Raw genomic sequence first — 21899 nt, 5'->3', positions numbered from 1 at the left:
CTTATAAGAGGCACATTGAGTAAAAAGGACAAACAGTGAGGAAATTCTAAAGATCCAAAATGTAGCCTGGAGCCTTAGTGGGTGACCTGTGTCTCAGGGTCATCGGAACCGATGCTGGCAGCACCCAGTTTGACCACGTCTGTCAGCTGGGTGATGGTTTTGGCAGAAGACTGGGCGGCCTGTGCCAACTTGTCCTGACCAGAAGCCGCACCGGACACCAGCATCTTTGTGTCCTCAACCAGCGCTTTGGCCGTCTTCAGAATGTTTTCCCTGAGAGAGAAGATGGAGAGGCAGAGGGAGAAGGGAGGCGTGAAGAGGAGAGGAGGGCCGCAGGGAGAGAGACAAGATGGATTAAAGGGAGACACAAAGAGAGGTGACAATGATGGATGAATCAACTGAGTTTCTGTGTACCAAAAAAGTACATTAAGTGAGAAAAGTATATCCTGGACAAGAGCGTCATGCATTCCTCCTATGAGAAAGACAGAAGCCCTGATCTAGATGTCTTACTGCTGCAGAAATAAAATAGTCCCTATGAACTCATCAAAACGATGCCCATCGGTGCACAGCTCCTTTCATATCAAAGGCATGCCTACATCAAAGCTGGTGTGCAAACACAGGACAGATAGGTAAGATTATGTAAGGAATCGAGTCAAGTCATTTTGCTAAAACTGTCAAGGGGAATGGTAGGAAGCCATGTCAATGTTTCTTTTTGATTTTTAAGGGGTATGCATGGCATCATTTGAGATAAAAAGGGATGCCATTCCCTTTCACTGTCCCCCTGCGGGATGTCTCTACATTTTTGCTTCCATGACTCTTCCATGAGGTATAACACAATTTCCATGATAATTACCTATAAGGATCTAGGCTGAAATATTACATTTTTGGTAAATAGCAGAGTTTAATGTATCAGATCTTGTTTTGGAACCAACTACAACTATCACTTTGGACTTTATTCCTTCAAACGTAACTAGAACCAACCAAGCTTAACACAAGCTAAACACTTGACTTGTTAAAGAAAAGATTATGAACGATTTTCCACAACATTTCCACAACATTCTGGACATTTTGTAAAACTTTCTAGAACCAGGCCTGAGTGGAGTGGTTAGCCTGAAGAGCTGTGACACTTCCTCCATCTTTCGGCCCCTGAGGGTAATTTGTATTTTCTATCTCCAGAAATTTCCTCCTCCCTGCTCACCAGCTAATATGTCATCCTGTCAGTTTAGGAAGAAATATGGCCCGAGACTTCAGTCAGGTCTTCTACATGTAGGCTTACCTGGTTCTGTCACACACAAATATATATGCATATATAGAATTAGGTATGAACGTGTATGCATCCAAATACACAACATGAACACCAGACAGGCACACGTTTTTTTTTGCACTTCTATACACACACACTTCCAACTCTCACCTGTGGTCTGCGAAGGACTCGTCATTCTCTGCGTTGAGTGTGCCGGCGGAGGCGAACATGATGGTGGTGTCCAGATCGGCGATGATGCCAGAGACAGCGCTAGCCGCCGTGATGCAGGCCTGCGTGCCCTTGTTGCCCGCCTGGAGCGCTGATAGCACCAAGGACACCTGCAGACACAGACACACAGACAGACACAGACACAGACACAGACACAGACACACAGACACACACATAAAAATTAAAAATACAGCTGAGGAGATGTAGACATGTTTACATCAGGCCGTGACTGGATTTTCCATACCTCATCTGTCTGAAAAGCAGCTGCAGCTGTGTATTTTATTACTTGTTTATACATCAGGGACATGTCAAGATTGGTAGCAGTTTTGTATTTTTGTAATTTAGTTTATTACTGTAAACTAATACTATGAGGGGATTTTTAGGCATCATGTAAAACTATTAGAGTCAGCATAAAATATATGAAAAGTGGATTTGGCTGTGTTATTTTGGTCAATTTGATTGAGTGCAGATGCACACGCTTTTCTGGTCAAAATAGTGATCCACAAGCAGAAAATGTAACGCACCGTTAAGGATTTTGATGAACACTTCCATTTCGCTCTTACTTCATTGTTTGTGATGTGCTACTCTTGGCAAATGACAAATAAAGCATTCAGTTGAAAAGCCCCAAACAGTAGCCGCAAGAGGATTTAAAAATTTGCTGTGACAGCGAAATACCATGTCGGTGCACGGCACTGCACAGCATCACTCACTCAGTGGAACGACTATTTGTCAAACTGGTTTCAACTCAATTTGTTTTCCTCTCAGATGCATGAGTGGCAATGGGAATTTATTAACTGATGTTTCAAGGCTTTCTCTACATTAAAGAAAATGTGAGGTTTGAGAGAATTCTTACAAAGAAGCAATATTGGATGTGAACAGTTCAGGGTTAGAGTCTCTCCATGCAAATGTTAAGCAAAATAATGCACACTTTCAGAAAACCACCCCAGCGTTTGGTGTAATTTGGTGATAGCACCACAACAGCAAACTACCATGGATTCCCCAAATGCTACCATTCCCAAAGACTTTTAGAATGTTTTGTTTGCATTTATAGCTCACAACTGGTGGATCATTGGATTGATTCTATTTGATTAGTGGAATGTTTACCATGAATTATTAAAACAAGCTGAAGAGTAAGGCGTACCACTAAGGAGTATGAGTCAAACAGTCAGACTTTGAAGAATAAGCGCGCCTTTAGCGAAGGCTTTCAGGGGGCGTATGATAAAATGCATTTCAGCACAAACCCCATGCTGTTGATCATGGTCCAACAGGCTGAACCACTTGGGGTAAACTACACAGCTAGAACATAATGTTTTGATGAGGACCAACTATTCTAGTCAGGCACAACATACTGTTTATACTGTTGGGCTCCCAGAGTTACTTTGGTCTTGATCAAACTTAACTAAACAGGGAAATCCCATAAAAAAAAAAACGTAAACATATAGATATCCATTAAGGCAGGCGGCAGAGGAGTGTTACAACCCTTTGGTTAATGTGTGGGGAAACTTTTGAATCAATTTAGATACACAGTATTACTTTGGTAGGGATGTGGATTGGCAGGTAGTAACAATGTGATGAAAACACAAAACTAGACAATTATTGGCACACCCATCTCCCATTTCCTCAACATATCACCCATATAATTAAAGGCTTTGGAGACAGGGGTTAAAGGCCCTTTAAGGATATAGATGCATTTGCTGTAGTACCTTCTCGGTGACAGAGCGGGCGCACTCGATGAGCTCCCGCTTGGTGAAGCTGTCTGAGGGAGTGATCTGCAGCGCCCCGGCCTTCTGGACCAGGAAGATGCAGCCATGGCCCAGCTCCTGGACTCGAGACTTGATCTGGAAACCAATCTGGATATAGGAGGACACAGCAATTATAATTTACTGAGTAATTCAGTATATACAAAGGCAAGTAAGAATTCAAGTTTATAAATTGACTTGCCTGGTAAAATACAATTTGGATTCAAATAAATAATAGAATGACATGTAAATGTGTATATAGGAAATGGCCGTGTTGACCTGATCAAGGTGCTGCTTAGTGAATCTTTGTACTCCCTGTAAAGGATTTATGCACATTTTTGAAAAACTAGTTCCATGGCTTTTTCCAAGACTAAACCATGGCATGTTCTATATATACGTAGTCCCACTCCCATACGTAGTTTTAAAATCCGCCAATGCTAATGCAGGAAAGATGTATGGTGGGTGAAGGGACGACTGTAACACTGTATCTGTGTCTGGTGCCACCCAGTTCCATCCTCACCTCCTCGGGCTCGGCAGTGTGGGCGGCCAGTCGCCCCTGAAGGGCCAGCTGGCTGTAGTCTGTTGTCACCTGAGAGGCCAGGCCTCCCAGCTCCTCTGGACACGTCACCGACTTGGTCATCTGGTGGACAAACACACACTGACTGTCAGTCCAAACCAAACCGCACAATTTCACCTGGTTCTTGGACTCCTCTCAGCTCTAAGGACCATCAGCATAAAAAAATAACAACAACAAAAAAAAACAAGTACAGATTCTGCAGAGTCCTGCGGTGCATTTGTGGCAATGATGTATAGACCTAATTAATTATCAATTTATTTGAATGTGATTTCAGCTCTGTGGCTCCCGAGCTGATTAGCTGCCTTTATCTCTTCTATAGAGAATACAATATTGCTAGGCTGCTTGGCTTGCAAGTTAATGTTAGCAACTGAAGCCCTTATTAAATATAGCTTATAGCATATTACATACATACATAGAAACTATTATGAAATGCCAGAGTATCTGTCATTTTCTATCATAAAAAGATTTAGATATACTGTATATCACAATATACATGCAGTAATTGTAGCAGAATCCCTAACTTCTCCCATCATGTGATGTCATTGAACCTCATTTGCATACAAAGAGGATAATGGGAGATTAACATTGCAGCTAAGGTGTGAAGATTTATAGTTAAAGTTAAATGTTCACAATTATACAACTTTTCCTTATTAATTATATGCTGCTCAATAAAGAACATAACTAATTTGTACAAAATGACTTTTACCACGTTTCATAGCAACAAGGTATAGAGGAGTGAAACGTCTCACTTCCAGTTGCTCAAGCTGAAGCTCAATTTGGTTCTTGAAGAACATGGTGTGGTCGCCAAGGCGTAAAAACAGAAATCAATCTTTAACAAGGTAGATAGTTGCTAATCAATTTTACCCCTCAATTTTAGTCATTACACACTTTGCATAATGGTAGGAAATTAGCACCAATCACCACCCAAGTGAGTTTTAATTTGGGCTTGTAAATTTCTACCAGCTGCTATGACGGAGCTTCTATTGTATCGTACATACACAGGTTGGTTTTACTTTAGTTTATATGACAATTTTCAAAAAACACCAGTGCACGTAATTTGAATTAATCAAGGTTAACACATTCAAGTCACAGGCTTATTTCCAATTCGGTCCAAAAAAAAGTGTCAGTACGGTTATTTTGAAGGCTTCCACGTTGCTGTCCCATCTTACCATTTCCTGAGCAGTGACAGCGATAGCCTTGGAGTATTTCACCATACTGGTCTGGTAATCCACGAATGAGCCCTCGGGTTCAGGTGGTGTACCCTCATCCAGCTAAGGAGAGAGCATGCACACACACACACTTTATACTCCACATCACTGGTTTGTTATTCTAATTGCACAAACATCTTAAAACTTCCAGACAATCAGCTCATGTTCACTTGCAATGGCATGTACATCTACCCTTCAATTATAAAATTAAGCCAGCAGGTGTGCAGGCGTCAGTCTGTTAAACTGCTTTCCATAATTAGACACCGGTTTTTGATTTTACCCCACTCTACCGTGTCCAATCCAATAACACCACAAACAGTATCTGAATATAAAATTGTATTAAACACTCAATATGAATGATAAACACTTATTATAAATTACCCTCCAAATCCAGTAATTAATTACAGCTTTGAATTGGCATTCACTACCAAAACATTTGGGCACTGGCATCCATGTATTATTCCTCTGGCATTTCTGCTTAATTAGATAGTGCTCAACACAGAGCGTCATGGGAAAGCTGGGGGAGACGATAGAGATGAAGACATGTGGGAAAAACGTGCCGGTCCTGAACTGAACCCACAACATTAGCAAGAACATGGTGTTCATCTTAGCCTGCTGAGCAAAATTACACCTTGTAATCTGACTGTGGTCTTGACTAAGTGACTAGTGCAGCAGAAAAGCAAGGAGTGACTGTTGTGTCGATGGATTATTTTAGTGGATTATCTCCATTTAATCAACCGACAACATGCACACACCCATCGACACGCACAAACACACATGTGCAAACACACCCGCAAGCTCACACGCACCCAGCAGAAACCACTTTCATTAATTATTCATGGCATGAACAAATGCAGAGATGCTGTTCCCATTGGTGACTAATACATCTGAGGCACTTTTGCACCTTTGAGATAACGAGTCTCACTTGGAGCTCAAGAAAGACGGGGGTGATGTAATTAGGAGATGCTATTCTCTGTCTGTACTTGAGATAAAAGGCTTTGTCTTGCTTCACACCTCAGATGTGTTTGCCAACAGTTTGACTGTTAATTGGAGAGATAGTCCAACGGCCTGATACTGGCTGAGAGTAGCTTTGCTAAGGGTCAATTTTCCTCTGCTTCAATGGCTGGTGACTTGTATTAATTCGTCAATCAATGACTTTTTACTGTGCCTGGGGTGAGGCCGAGGTTGTGATGAAAACATTGCACACAAAAACAGGAAACAGTGGGTGAAAAAGCAGGAAAAAGGAATCTTAATTAGAAATTAATGGTTGTGGGTCCAAAATCCTGATTGCCTGGAAAAAACAAAGAAAATTCACTTCCCTGGCTGTTGTAATCTCTTCCAATCTATTCTATCCCACTTGTTTTTGGTATGGTTAATTTGGCACCATGTTGTGTGTGGCAGTTGCCCAAACCAAGTTCTTTTCTACCATACCAGCTGTACCATTCTACCAGTCCATTAAGGCTATGCTTAAGTGGCACCATGTGCGGTATAGTCTTGGGTAGCCACACCTTTCCCCTGATTTTACTGCTTTGCCAGTGCCAGAGAAAAGCTGCTGTTAAGTGCTACTAAAGACAGTGAATTTATTTAACCAATCACAATCCAGGCATTCAAAAGTAGGAAGCTGATGGGCAGACCATGCACCGCACCACTCACCTTGCCCATGGCCTCTGCGATGGAGTCCACCATGCCGCCCACCATGCCCACTTCACTGGCAGCCTCATTCAGTGTCACCATGATGTCATCAACCGCCTCCTTCATAAGCTGGGCAGCCTCCGCTATGGCATCATGGGTATGGGATGCCTGTGAATTATGACACCAAGATGTGAGCACACATTAGATATTTTGGGATGTAATATATGAATAAATGTATTTGTGTATGCAATCTTCTTCAATATTGATCCACTGACATTATGGGGTCCTTCTGTTAAATGGATAACTTAAATATTGTATGGCACGCCAGAAAATCCATAGTGCAACTTTAACCCCTTGAACCACATGATCCATACATCTTTAATGACATTCAAGACTCCTGTTTTTTTAAACTATCCCTGCTTCGAGTGTGAACCAGCGAAAACACAGGCAAAATCTGCTTCTCTATGCTCTAATAGGTGAGATTTGCTCCAGTTCTGTTCCTTTTATGGAGGATGGAATCACACTTGTGTTGAATGTTTTACTCTCTGAAGGAGGTTCATTGATTTCCAATGAAAGAATCCGCTACCACTGCATCATTACGTTTTGGGCTTATTCTTCTCATGGATTCATAATGCATCCATCCATTTTCTAGCTGCTTATCCGGGTCAAGGTCTAGGTGGCAACAGGGCAGGCAGAGCAGCCCAGATGTCCAACTTTCTCCAGCTCCTCCTAGGGGAGATGTAGTCCCTCCAGTGTGTCCTGGCTCTGCCCCGGGCCTCCTCCCGGTCGGTCGTACAGAGTATATCTCCAAAGGGAGGCGCCCGGGGAGGCATCCTTAGCAGGTGCCTGAACTGCCTGAACTGGCTCCACTCAATGAGAAGGGGCAGCAGCTGGACACTGAGGACCTCTGTGAGGCCAGCCACATTTTTTACTAGCTTTCTGTGAAGTTTTTAATCATGAAAATATTTTGTCAGGGAATCCAAGTTATAATGAAAATGTATGTTGTAACTCTACAATCGATAACTGCACACAACTCTGCAAATCGTTTGCAGCAACAAAAATGCATTACGGATTAAGTGGGATCTGAGCGTTTGGATGCTTATTATCTGACATGTAGACCGTTACTTATCTTCACCAAACCCTTTGGAAACCCTGCGTTAATACAGCAAGACTGTCCAGACAATTCCTCCTGGGGGTTGAGCAGCAATGCAATATAGCGAGAGTGGAAAGTGTGATGGTTTTACCTTGCGGTTTCCTCCGCCCTCCTTGGCGGCGTAGAGCATCTGCAGGGCCGACTCAGCCAGGGTCTTGGTTTGGTCCAGGAAGGTCATCTGCTGCTGGTGGTCGTTCAGCTTGGATGCCACACCCACAGAGGCCATGATCAGTGGTTCAAAGTAGCCGGCCAGCTGGGTCACCTGAGACACACAGGGTCAAAGTTTAGAAAGGCTGCAATATTTTGCCCTTTCCCCTCAATTAAACTCAAGTAAATGGCACACTTTCACAAGGTGCAAGCAGAGTCACAGCTGCCATCTTTCTTTGATTGGTGCTTTATAACAAGTGAGCGAGTTCAAAACATATCTTTGTTTAACTGCTCACCTTTTCAAATATGTCTCCAATATGTGTGTGTATTAAACTCTTTAAGTATTTCTTTAAGTAACTTTGTGTTACTTGAGGAAATATCTGTAATACTACTGGCCATTTTTAAAAAGAAAAGTATTACTTTGTTACTCATAGTTACAGTAATTAATAACTCCCTGCCCTGTATACCTTGTGTCCTAGTTGGGCGGCTTCGCCCCTGGCAGCGGTGGAAATGGGGTCGATTAAGTGGCCAATTTCCTGCACGGTGGACGTCAGCTGCTCTTGTAGCGCCTGAAGACAGAGGAAAAAAAAGAAATGAGATTTTGTGTTGCACTTTTACGAGAGACGGGGGTAAATTCCAATAAGCCAGCCGGGACCTGCAAAAGGTGGTAGGCAGGGAACTAGACAGGGAAAGATTTGCCCCAAGCTACTCTAGCCTCTAGCAAGTGTCCTTAAATTTTTTCCTTAAATAAAACTGGTGTGCTCCAAGCGCCAAAAGCTGCTCCATGACAAAGTCCTGCATAAAAATATACCAATATCAGGTGTAGGGCATAAGGGTGGTATCCGCCCAGTGAGGATACAATTAGCCAAAGTGTAGATCTATTACATTCGACAGATCAAATCAATGCATCTGTGTATTGTAGAAAGGTTTTTGGGTGGCATTAAATCATATATACCAGTATTAGGAGCTAAATGGTAACACAGCACCTACAGAATCCCTGATTTCTGTGTAATGAGCTGTTTGTGACCTAGAACGGACAAAAACCTAATTAAAACAGCCAATAATAGATCCTCAGCTTAATAGGCAGAGAGAGAGACAGCAAGAGAAAGGGAGCAAAAGAAAAACATATACTGAGAAGTTGTTTGAGTGTAAATCTGACTGGACTTGAAAGAGGGCAAGAGAGACAGAGAGAGAGAGATGATAGATGAGAGATAGAGAGATAGATAGACAGATAGAGATAGAGAGATACATAGATAGTTAGATAGAGAGAGAGATAGACAGAGAGACATATAGAGAGAGATAGAGAGATAGATAGACATATATATTTAGAGAGAGATAGACAGAGAGAGATAGAGACATATAGAGGGACAGATAGAGATACAGATAGACAGATATATAGAGAGAGATAGATAGAGACAGATAGAGAGGCAGATAGAGAGACAGATAGACAGATAGATAGATAGATAGACAGACAAAGAGAGACAGAGAGAGAGATAGTTGCCTGTGGATGAGATGGGCTGTTTTCTGATGGTTGCTTACTTCCAGTGAGATGTCGTCCCTGCTGGGTAAGTTCTGGCTGACTGCTGCCAGAGACGCGTGCTCAATGTCCCGGATACATCTGTTGATGTTATCAATTGATGAGTCGCACTCCCGCTGGCCTGGGGCCTTGTCCCTGACAGTGAAATGGGAACAGGAGAGGAAGAGCGAGAGAAAGGGGGAAAAAATGGGGGAGACAAAGGTGAGAGTGAGGAGGCGGGTGGGGGTGTAGATGGGTAAAAAAGGCATAGATAGGGGGATGAAGAGAGGAAAAGAAGAAAGACAAAATTAGAAGAGACAGGAAGCGAGCAAGGAGGTGAGAATGTTAACATACTTAACTTTTGTTAAAACACAGGCAGGCTTTGCAGGATATCATTTCATTCGCCCTAACATCATTTCTACTGAATCATTCCTCTCATTACAGCTCAGGTCACATCTGCTGAAATGGAGCCTGTGGGGTCCCGTCGCTACATAGAGAGATCAAGCTGGGCTGCCAAATTAGGTTTGAAGCCTCCAAGTGGTCTGGGGGACGGGCCACAGGGACGGAGTAAGTCAGTTAGACATCCATTTCTATGCAGAGTGACACACCGTTAGAAAATAAAAACTCTGTAATGAGACTAACAAAGTTGTGAGACTGGCATTTGGAGGATGGAGTCCGTTCCTGTGCGTCTTCATTTGCACTGTGGTGTATCGCTGAATACCATTAAAAGGCCTGGGTCTAAATCCCAGTCCTCAATTTGTAGTCCAGAGGAGGACTCTAATAAGGGAGTCCAAACTGAAGAGGTGCTAAGATGGCTGTGTGTGAATGCTAATGTGCAGATGTTGTGGGCCCAGCGAGAAGCTTAAAATTCAGTACATCTGACACTGGGAGTTCCGCCCCGATGGGAATCCGTTTTGCTCTGACCAAGGTCAGGAACAGAGGAGTGAAGGAGGAGATTAAAAGTTAACGATAGCTGTGGTTGTGTAGACACTAGTGTTTCTCGTACCACCGAATAGTGTGAGTAGGCCATCCCACCTCAAGAACTTGTCTGTTTGCTTTTTGATCTCCTCATCAAATTTGTCTTATTAATTAAATTGTTAATTAAAACGCCTTTCCCATGTTCACTATAGAATTTAGGGGCCATTTTGAGGGACAGTAGTTTATGTTTAACTGCTCACTATCCTCTTCGGTGCTATTGCCACAGTGCCATGGTCATCAAGAGGCAAATTCAGGTCAGTCAGCAAAGGTACCAAACTTCATCACAGTGTAGCTATAAAGCACCTAATGGAAATCATTTTCTACAAATCATGTCTGTTCTTTATTGAGGAACATCTAATAAAAGGAAGTAAAAGTTGTATTACTGTGAAACTTTAACATTAACTCTGAATTTTCACACCTTAGCTGCAAATTTTCACCTCCCATAATCCTCTTTGTGTATTCAATAGGAACTATATGTCAATGCCACATAGAAATGCAGTAGAGTTGAGTGATGTGTTTGTTTATCATTTGTTTATCAAACTTAAAAAACAGAAGCCAACAATGTCGTTTTCATTGTTGAAATTCAGAAAAATTTATAGCAGATCCAGGAGGAAGAGAGAGAAAATCAGTGGCGTTAATGGGGGAACTCCTTATACAGCATCAGCCTTCCTGTTGGTTTGCGTCCCATCTATGCTTTGTGGGACTGGACGCAATCTGAACTTGTTAAATATGAACCAATGGTCACTCACTAACCGGATAGCTGTGATGAGACTCTTGATGGAGTCAGAGACGGTGCGAGAGTGACCAGCCAGAACAGACCAGGTGGGCGGGTCTTTGGGGTTGATCACCAATGAGCGTGCGGTCTTCAGCAGGTGGGTGGAGCTATCTAGCATGGAGCGTGCTGATTGGAGGATGGGCTCCTGAGCCGCAGAGCCCTATAGAAAAACAAATTTAAGACAAGCAACTTCAGCCCGAATGTAGAATGAATGTATTACAATATTCTGTTGTTGCAGCATATTCTGCAAATTGCTATAATGCTGCTATTTAACTTACAATATATACAATAGCCACACATGAATACTACACTAATGTTCACACATCCATACCTCATTGCTGATCTGGGCAGGGACGCTGGCAAACTCTGGGTTGGAGGCAAATGTTGTCAGGTTTTCCACAGCCTCGATTAGTGGAGCTGTGGCGACTCGACACTTGTTCCTGTTCTCCTCAGAGAAATCGCCATCTAAAGCCTAGAGAGAGAGAACATACAAGGTGAATGCGTTGAAATTAGCATGCAGTAGTTGCATAGAGTAACGACTGCTTTCTACAGTGCAAATATTAGAAGAAATGAATCAGAAATGGTTCAGAATTCATTCAACAAAAGGATTCATCAAAATCATTATACAACATCAATCCCATAAAAGTTGGTCTTGACATGTCACTGCCATCAATACCATCAAGCCTATTAAGTGGTATGCTGGTTAGCGGACAGAGCCAACCTTGGATGAGACTGGTGGAGCAGCCCTACCTTTATAGTTTTGACCAAGTTGGCGGTGCTGTTGGCCACCTCCTTGGCAGATTGGACAAAGTGCCTCTTGGCAACTGGGTTGCCCGTCTTGGAGGAAGCCAGACGGCAGGCGTTGCACAGAGCCGAGGTGTGCTTTGCAACAATGGTGGCAGCTGAGAGCACCTGGAGCATTACAAAGAGCAAAATGTTAAATTAACCACGTACATGTTATCTTAAAGGAATTACTCACGCCTAAATGAAAATTCTGTCATTAACTATTCACCCCCATGTCAGTGGAAACTCCACTTAAGTTCATAGGAAACTAAACACAGCGAGTTAGCCCCTGGGGTTCCATCTCAGCCTATTTCCAAACTGCTGAAATCAACAGAGCCAGCTCCAAATTAATGCCTAAAATGTCTATCAAATTTCTTCCAACAGTCCAAAAGTCCAATATTTAGCTCATTAACTCCTATATCCTCAACAACATCGCTTTGTTCTAGACGGTGCCAACAGTCGTCTGCGACTCATGCAGCACTACCAATTTTTTCATGCATTTTTTTGGAGCTGTAAAAAGACGGCTCTGTTAACTTCAATAGTTTGTAAGACGGCTGAGGTGGAAGTACGGGGGCTAACTCGCTGTGTTTGGTTTTTTATACAAACTTCACTGTACTAATACAGTTTCGACTGACTCAATTTTCATTTTGGGGTGAACCTTTAATCACAATGGTAGTAACTTGGGCTTCAGTTCAATATATAAAATGCCCAGAGATATGTCTAGAATAACCAGGGAATCAGAGACATTTTTAAAAATCTGCATGTATTTTGAGCAATTAAACATGATATTACAGCCACATAAAAACGCTCAAGGTGTAACACTCATCTGTGCAGCAGGCTGACTTGATGACGCATCATATTGTGACGCATCTCCAGCTAAGATACCCATCTGGTCATGTCACCAGCACCTAACCCCACTGTAATGTGCATTTTAACTGACAGCTCTGAACAGATACACAATACCGGCGGTTCTTGTACCTGGGAGGGGCTACTGTCTGGGTCTACCAGATTCTGACAGGCCATCTGGATCGCCTGATTGGCTTTGGCAAATTGGATGGGGTCCACCAGCCCCTGATGCCCCGCCTGACTGTTGGGATCAGACACACCCACCAGGTAGGAGGCCTGTGGATCATACAGATAGTTTATGAACAAGGAAAATACAGTTGACATCAGCATTCACCGATCTCCCCTACCAATGAATAGGGAACCATGTAACAGCTCCTGTGGTGCAAGTGTTGGTTCAGCCATGCTATACCTGTCCTGCAGCCTCAGTGAGGCCACACAAGGCTTTGGAGGCTGCTCCCACACACTCTCCGAAAGCCGGCACGTCTCCCGTCTTGCAGTTCTGAGAAATACCCGCCATGGACTCTCCCAGGACCTTGACGGAGCGGCAAAGAAAAGGCCAGCAGAACAAAGAGGGAAGAGAGGGAGGAATTAGGGCGCTAAGCTGTTGCATTCCTTGGTCAGGTCACACATGCATGCACATAGATCACACAGGTCACACATGCACCCACAGCTCTCTGGCCTTTAGTGTGTGTGCAGAGAACTTGGTGTTTTGATCACTGGGCTGTGTGGTTTTAAGGCCTACCTTGGAGTTCTCCATCACACTCTCGATGCAGTCAAAGTAGGAGAGGTCGCTGACTGGCTCGTTGGGGTTTTCCAGCATTCCTCTGACGGCCTGCGAGACGAATGAGCAGTACAAGTCTTAGATTAGTAGCAAGTTAGTTATTTTGACAAGATGGGTTCTCTCTGGTCATCACTATAGGAAGTAGTATTGTGTTTTCATGAGCCTGGATCGCAGGAATGAGTTTACTCAAGTCCTTGGCTAAAAACAGCTTAAGAACCACTGCATTGGATTTAGTGGTGAACTCCTTTATCTCGACGTATCCTGACAACTTCACTGGTAACAACGTAATAAAGACCTATATGACAGTACCATGTGGATTATTTGTAAATGACATAATGCTTCACTACCTACTATATACTTCTAAGCATATTCCTAACATATGCACCATTTGCACTGTGAGACAGGGTGAGATGAGCGAATGACGTCAACCTAGGGGGGCCAGAAAAAGCTTGTTGAATACAAAACAATGAAAGTAACACAGTTGTCTCTTGTTGTTTTAGGCTGGATTTATGGCCTTGAGCTACTATTCAGAAAGACTCTGAAAGTAGTGCCAACTATTATTCTTTTCTGAAACTCAAAAGGAGTGTGGTAAGATCAAAACTCCTACTTTAAGAGCCTTTGCCAATATGAACACTGGTTTTATGTTCCTGTTCCATTAGACAGTGGTAATGCTTTGTATACCTCCAACTCTCTCAGGGCGTTGTCACACTCCTTCTGGCCCGGAGCCTGCTGGGTGCACAGTGTGATCAGCTGGTTGATGCTGTCAGTCACCGCTCTGAAACAAACAAACAAAAAAACATCCAGACAGAAGTGTGTGAATGTGTATGTTAATAAGCAACAACTGTTTGTGCACATGTATGCTTTTGAGTACATGGACATTCATGTTTCTGCTTTTTTATGTAAATGACAAAGCTGTGAACATCTTCCCTAACAGGGGTCTGATTAATAACTAGTGGCTATGATGGGATGGGTCAGCTATAAGGTTTTCTGCTTGTGTTGAAAGCTAAGGTGAGCTGAGGTTAGAGGCATTCAGTTACACTCTTTTACCACTTACTAGATGTTGTTTATGGCTTTCATTGTGAACAGATGCCTAAATGCACTTTGAGTTTTTATGATGTCCAGGTCATCAGAAAACACCTTTCTTGATGGATAATGTTGCTATGGTTTAATTTGTTGAGTGATCAGTTGCTTACTGCTTATTAGTTCTAAAAGGTTTATCATATTGTACGGGTTTAGGTAGATATGGAATTAAAATATGATTTGAAGATCCTGTGAATTATGTTTGTAACTTGCTGCTAAATTATTTTTTTCATCTGTTGAATGGATCAATTTTGTGTTGGTTTGGAAACTGAGTCGTTTTCCACCAGTAAATCTTTGCTGGGTAGCTGCCAGCCTTACTGATGAAACGGCCCTGGGACCCAGCGCCTGCTTCGCATCTTTTGATCTGTCATCAGGAAATTTGAGAGTTAGGAGGCTGCACCGTCTCACTGGCTGAATGAAGGCTTTTCAAACTAAACAATCACAATAACGACTTTCTCTGAGCAGGAAAGATGAACACTTCTCAGCCAAATGTATATGCTTTGCAATCATAGCATACCACTAAGCAAATTCATTTTTGTCAAAAGCAAGTGGTTAGCATTTCAAAGAAAGTATTACACCCACACGTATTTTGACTCTTTAAGCAGCTTAGACAGCAAGTACATGATATATGATAAAGTATATTGTCTCCCCCACTTAATCCCATCGACACCCACCTTCCCAGGGTGATACCAGAGGAGATAAAGAGTGTCTTGCTCTCAGACAGCTACTCATCAGCTATTCACAGATAGAAAATGGGGTCAACAACTGTGTCAGGACTGACTGGCTCCCCCTAAAAATGATTTACATGTGCCATTCTCTTGTGGGTTCCTCTCGACCGACCATACACGATAGTACACACCATTATACAGGCAGAAAGAGGAAAAAAACGAGAAAATGTGAACCATTTATTAGCTTGTAAATGTTTTCTATGATTGAAGACCCTCTCTGTCAAATATGGCCTACATAATTTAAATGATTACTAAATGCCTAGTCTAGCAAGCAAGACCATCAAATTCTGTGTTTTCATTTGGTAAATCAGCTTGGCATTCGAAAAGTTATTTAAACACTGTCATTCATTCGATGCTAAGGAGCTTAGCTAGAAAGTCAACCGACCAGCTATCCGTCCTTCATCAAACAAAGCTGAAGTGGAGCAATTAGTCTCATCTCTCTCATCAAATACAATTACATGAAGCACATCTGTTATGTTTTTCAGCAGAATGCTTGTTGCTCTGCCTGCACTGAGCTGCGCAGCTCTGACAGCTGCAGTGCCTGCATTTGCTTTAGGGAACTTTTTTAATAAGAGGCTCTTGAGCTATCTAATGTAACGCCATAATCAGCATGATACACTAAACATGACCAGTTATGCTATTGTCTTTAATTAAGCTAATGAATACATTAATTAGCAAATATATATGTCAACATAATTGTCTTCACATAACACATGGGTGGTATTAATATGAACTGTGTCTTAAAGCATTAAGGAGTTATAGTAGCTTCAAGAAAATCAACTTTTCCTCATTAATATGCAAATTTATGCAGCAAGGTGCTCCAAAATCTAATCAGATCATCGAAGTTCCTATCTTCTTGTGAACACAACACACACACACAGACGCCACCATAATCTCTGCATGTCATGTACCATGGTGTTGGGACATAAAAATACATAACTTCCGGTCACTGTCACCAACCATGAAGGGGAATCTTCTTCAAATGTTGTCCATTTTGGGACATTTATTACAATGAAAAATTTGCCAGAAAAAGTGTTTTATCGTGTGACACCTAACACTTCAGAAGGAAAGAAGCTTGTAAGACATGCATATCTCCATTTAAATAGAATTGCAGATACCATGATGTCAAGAGCCATTACATTACATTATTTCTCTTTCATTATACTGTATGTTAGGAAATAACGTGTGGAGATCAGAAACCCCATCCTGGAAACAAGACAAACATTTGAATATTTTTGTATAACAATTTCCATTTATCCTCCTGTTGCCAACCACCTGACTGCACTGTGTTTGTTTTGTAAATATCATCTATTTGTTTGTTAAGTTCACAACAAAGTGACAATGAAAAACTTCAGGTCAGGTCAGGTCTGGCCGGCTCTTTTGCAAAGAACCTGCAAACATTGTCATCAGTAGAAAGTGGAACTGCTGAACCTTTGGCAAATATTTACCATTTCATAATTATTGAACAGATAGGACATAATAGAAGAGCCACATACAGTATCTTCACAGATATGCAGGGACTCAGTGAAAACTTCCTACACAATATTATGGTTTCACAGTTCATATAAGTTAATATGGGAAGGATTTTGCAAGGCAAAACAATATATACTGTATTGTCCTTATGGCAAAAGTGATTATATATTTTTTTTCTCCTCAACTAAAAACGTTACGTGCTGTAACTTTGAATATTTCTGCTAATATGCATCTCTGAAACAGGTAGTATTCAGAACTCTCCCTCCTCACACTAAACTGACGACACTGACCAGGTAATCGGACGCAGCGACCAGCTACAGCATCTAAACACGTCTCTACGATGGAGAGCTTTATCCTCAAAACACTGTTCCTCATAAGTGTATCAGGAGTATGTGGAAAGTATGTATATGTAACAGATAGGATGTACTGGTCTGATGCTCAGTCACACTGTAGGCAACACTACACCGATCTGTTCCCGGTCACCAGCGCGAGGATCGCGGTGAAGATCAACGAGACAGCAGGTCAGCAGCTGCTTAGCTGGATCGGTCTGTACAGAGAACCACAAAACCCGACTGTCTGGAAGTGGTCAGGAGGGGGACATGCATCATCCCCGCTCTGGGCTCACAGACAACCAACTAACCATTTTACTCGTCACAAAGGCGCCATACGTTTACACTATAAATTGCCTAAGGGTTGGTATAATTTTGGAGTTTTATTCTCTACCCTTCTTCTGCTTGAGTCTGATTGTAGTGAAGGAGAAGAAGACATGGGAAGAGGCTCTGCAGCACTGCAGGGAGCAACACACCGACCTCACCAGCCTGGTCTCTGAGACAGAGGTCCTGCTGGCCCAGAGGGAGATCAGGGAAGCCCAGACCACTGAGCACGTGTGGACTGGCCTGCGCTACCTGGCAATTTCTTTCTATAAAGCCGGAGCCATATGGTGGCAGCTATACTTTGTAATTATGTTTGCTTTCTCATCTAATATATACTTCTTTAAGTTTGTTTATTTGTTTTATAGCCCTTTATCACAAGCATGTCTCAAAGCACTTTACAGAGAAAGGAACTAACTAGTTACTTACTAGATCTAACTGATCAACAATCAATAGAACAGAATGATATAGGACAAACATCTTTAAAATGTGCAACACAATTTTACCCTAATGATAAACCTTTAAAGACTCAACATTGACTAACATTTTACAACTAACTTATCTGCTGATACACTTACAGTTTGAGTGAAGACATAATTTGAGGAACTTTTAATTGTTAATATTCTTAAACTTAGATATGCTGTACAGTATCTGTTACATATGTTCTTTGCAATGATTTTACATTATATTCATAGATGTTTCACAAATTCAGTGATGCTGAGCTCACACCATCATTGCTCTTATGTAAATTCACTTGGGAAAGTAGATCACATATAGGTAGTGTTTCAACTGGAACAAAAAACATTTTAGGACTGAACAGTGGTGAGCACTTTTGAAACTTTTTGAATACTACTAGGGATGAGAAGTCAGTGCAGTCCCTTCCCTATTTGCCTAAACATTTTGTTTGCTTCAAGTTAGAACAGCTAAAGAGTGATTTCAGAGGGCTGGATCCAGGAAAAGTGTAGATACTGGGTGAGGTATTATCGACAAGCTGCTCCAGTTTAGCTCAGTGAGTAGCAAATTGCACTAACAGTGCCAAAGTTGGGAATTGTATTTTACTGGGCTCACCCATATTCAAAGTGTATTCGGTCATGGTGCTGTTAGACACTGTGGACAAAAGCATGAACCAAACAGCATGCATTTATGTGTGTGTGGTACCTTGCAGCAGCTGCCAGTAGGTTCTTGGCGTTTGCCGCTCCAGGATCTACAGACAGGGACTTGGCAGCCAGCAGCAGCTTGCTAGAGGCCATGGAGATGTTCTTCAGGTTACCAATTACCTGGATCTGGTCATCTTTTTTCTGAAATGACATGACATAGCACACATAAGAAAAAAAACATAAAAACAACAACAAAAAAAATATAATTCAACTCGGCTAACTCATTGAGCAGTGGTTTCCAGCTTATACCCCTGGGAAGAAGTAAGTAAGTAATCACTGTTTCAGAGTGTTGTCATTGATTCCTTACATACTGGTTTAAAAATAATTTAGACAAACGTGGGACAACACAGGATTGTGAGGTTTTGGTGAAATAGTCTTAAAAATTGCTAAAGATTTGATATTTTGAGTAGTTTATTACATGAATACATAAACAGAAACATTTAATTTATAGCAACGTGTAGAGGGAGCAGAGCTGTGATTGTGAACTCAAATACACATTTGTTTTCTTACATATTCTATACAACCATGCACTTGTTCAGTAATCAAAGATAGGACAAACCTTTTAGAACTAGAAAATGCAAATGTTTGAATAGTTTTCTTTAATTTTTTCCCATGCTATATTTGATGCCTTTGGCGTTTGTGTCTATGTACATTTGTATTGTCTATGCTCTTTAAACTATGTGAGTGTTTGTGTATGTGGAGCAGGGCGTGGCTGGAAATGAACATCTGCTCAGCCAACATACCCTGGGCAAATAAAAAAACAAAAAAACATAAAAGAACACCTGCAAATATTGTCAAAAGAATCTGTATGTTCTCAGCAGTATTGTGTGTGTTGGAACTTGGAAGCTTTCTGCACAACGTGTGTGTGCGAGTGTGTATCTTCATCTAACAGTCTGCTTAACATAACTATTCTACACTGATTGTAAGCATAGATATTCCTTGATTCTGGGAAGAATAAAACCAAACATCTGAAAATAGGGGAAAATGAAATGAAGTTTGGGCAGAATTAAGAGGAGAGAGAACAAAACATTCTCTCTCCAATTCAAAATTAATGAATAAAACAGTTCAAAATAATTGTTCTGAGGTGAGGAAATGGAAGGCACAAGGAATCCAGGAAAGACTTGAGTATCATTCATAGTGGGAACAGATAATGACAGACCTCAAGTCGAGAGAATAAGATCACAACCGCAATCTACATTTACACTGTGTAACGTTAAATGCTTTCCCAACTTCTGGCCAAAAAAGCTAGTTTCTTAAGAGAATGACATCTCCTGTTTCTTTTGTTTTTTTTTGTTTTTTAGATCAGATCATCTATGGTTCCCCAGTAAAATGTTAGAGCCCAAACTGTGGCAGTCACCAGGGACACATTTAGTGATCTGTGTCATGCCGCACTCATTTCCCCTCACACACACCATCATCAATTCAGACTGATACAAAGACCTTTAACTCTCATCTCATTTAGGCTGAAATCCCCTGGACTGAGCCAAGAGACAACATGAAAGGAGTCCTGTGTATTCAATAATGACTGACGAGGAGCTTAGGCTGGCTAAATCATAAAAGCATCGTCTATAAACCCCTTCTTAAAACTCACTTTTATAGACTCGGCTTTATGTAATCAGCTTTTATTAATCGTCTTTGATCTCCCCGTTACGATTTACTTTTATACTCTTGCCTTGCGTTTATATTTCTTACCTTGCAGTTATTGATTTTGCTGTCAATTTCATACGTTTTTGTATTTTTTTTATTTTTTTTACACATTTGTAAAGCGCTTTGTAAGTATGTTTTAAAAAGTGCTGTATATTATGTATGTTATATCTATTACTACTTGAGAGACCCTGACTTTCTTGTGAAACGGATATGCAACCGGACGTACCGGAGTGTGCCCGGCCATCTCGATGCCGGCATCCAGGAACTCATCAAAGTCTTGGCTGAAGTTCCCGGAGGCCACAGCCAGCTGGCTGCTGGAGCCTCTGGAGGCGTGGACCACCTCCCCCGCAGACTGGTTCAGGTCCGCTGCCGTTTGGTTCAGCTCACTCTGGGCCTCCTGGAACGACTTGGAGGATGGAGGGATCTGGAGGGAGGACGCGGAGAGGTGGGTGAACCATGACAGATGACATATTTTTGACATCTGTTGGTTGAAAATCAAAGTGGATCTGTAATAGTTAAATATTGGTGTCATACAACAACAATACAAATCAATTATGGATAAGCAGTTCAGTGGTTTAAAGGGACCAAAAAAAAAAAAAAAAGGGCCATGATGATGACTTGAGTTGATTTTCCATTAGCTGAATCCTTAACACAATTGTGTCCTTGGAACAACTGAAACAAACACATTTAAAACTAACATTTTAACCAAATCTTTGATAAAGATGAAGCATCTTCTACAAAGCTGGCGTCAAATGAGCTGAGGTGGATGAAAGTTCAGATTAATCAAATCCTAGCTCAAGTACTGGCGCTACAATCCAGAAATCAGCAACACAAGTGCAGACAAGCATCCAGTGTTGAGCAGCGCCACGGTGGAAGGCAGCTGGGATGTCAGTCATGTGGCTGTTAACAGAGACGCAGATTTGACAAACATTTATACTGGTTCTGGATAATCATCATCACACATCCAGACATGAAATTAGATGCCGCAAGCGAGAGTGAGGAACGAGTTGAAATATTGATGTCACAATTCAACAGCAGCAGCATTTGAGCCTTCAGAATGCATCATAAAAAACACTGAACACAGTTCAGATAAGCATTCAGTACTGAATCTTATAAGATTCACTAAACTGAGAAACTACTTACAGGTAAGGGTGAGGAAAAAAAAAAAAAAAAATCACTACAAAAATAACATGACACTTTCCTTATTGTATCAATATAATGATTCTAAGAATCAGTATTTTAGTCACATTCCAAGGCTGTGAACCAGGAGCCACATAATGATTTTTATCAAAAGGATGCTCTTGAAGATAGAAAACGACTCATAACGCTCCTTGAAATAATGCTTGAAGAGCTGAAAGGCCTCAAATTTTATCTAGCAACTGATTTTGCTTTTCACTATGTATAATTAATCTTTCTATATCCCTAAAGGATATTTCAGCTTTTATTGTAGAGAACTGAAAGAAAAACAGAATGTTACAGCATAAAATCATAATACAATTTGGCGCATTGCTTAAGAGCAACAGTTGTAATAAACCTATATTGTGACCCAAGTATCATAATA

General features: G+C 41.5%; 1 protein-coding gene across 1 annotated transcript in view; it reads right to left on the bottom strand.

The window, feature by feature from the left end:
* The window catches only part of tln2a (talin 2a), a 94078-nt gene that overhangs the window by 14563 nt on the left and 57616 nt on the right, over positions 1–21899 (bottom strand). Inside the window, exons 30-47 of the mRNA XM_071910512.2 lie at positions 20565–20762; positions 18693–18832; positions 14285–14378; positions 13565–13654; positions 13232–13354; positions 12955–13098; positions 11944–12105; positions 11525–11665; positions 11172–11353; positions 9464–9596; positions 8392–8493; positions 7869–8039; positions 6646–6792; positions 4954–5055; positions 3728–3847; positions 3172–3318; positions 1412–1578; positions 87–270 (exon numbers count right to left, since the gene is read on the bottom strand). Of these exons, the coding sequence (XP_071766613.1) occupies positions 87–270; positions 1412–1578; positions 3172–3318; positions 3728–3847; positions 4954–5055; positions 6646–6792; positions 7869–8039; positions 8392–8493; positions 9464–9596; positions 11172–11353; positions 11525–11665; positions 11944–12105; positions 12955–13098; positions 13232–13354; positions 13565–13654; positions 14285–14378; positions 18693–18832; positions 20565–20762 (2547 nt within the window). The remainder of the gene's footprint in view (positions 1–86; positions 271–1411; positions 1579–3171; positions 3319–3727; positions 3848–4953; positions 5056–6645; positions 6793–7868; positions 8040–8391; positions 8494–9463; positions 9597–11171; positions 11354–11524; positions 11666–11943; positions 12106–12954; positions 13099–13231; positions 13355–13564; positions 13655–14284; positions 14379–18692; positions 18833–20564; positions 20763–21899) is intronic.

This window comes from Centroberyx gerrardi, chromosome 1 (assembly GCF_048128805.1).
Source record: "Centroberyx gerrardi isolate f3 chromosome 1, fCenGer3.hap1.cur.20231027, whole genome shotgun sequence".
Taxonomy (NCBI): Eukaryota; Metazoa; Chordata; class Actinopteri; order Beryciformes; family Berycidae; genus Centroberyx; species Centroberyx gerrardi.
Note: the sequence above shows the minus strand (reverse complement) of the source record. Positions and strands in the feature narration are given on the sequence as shown.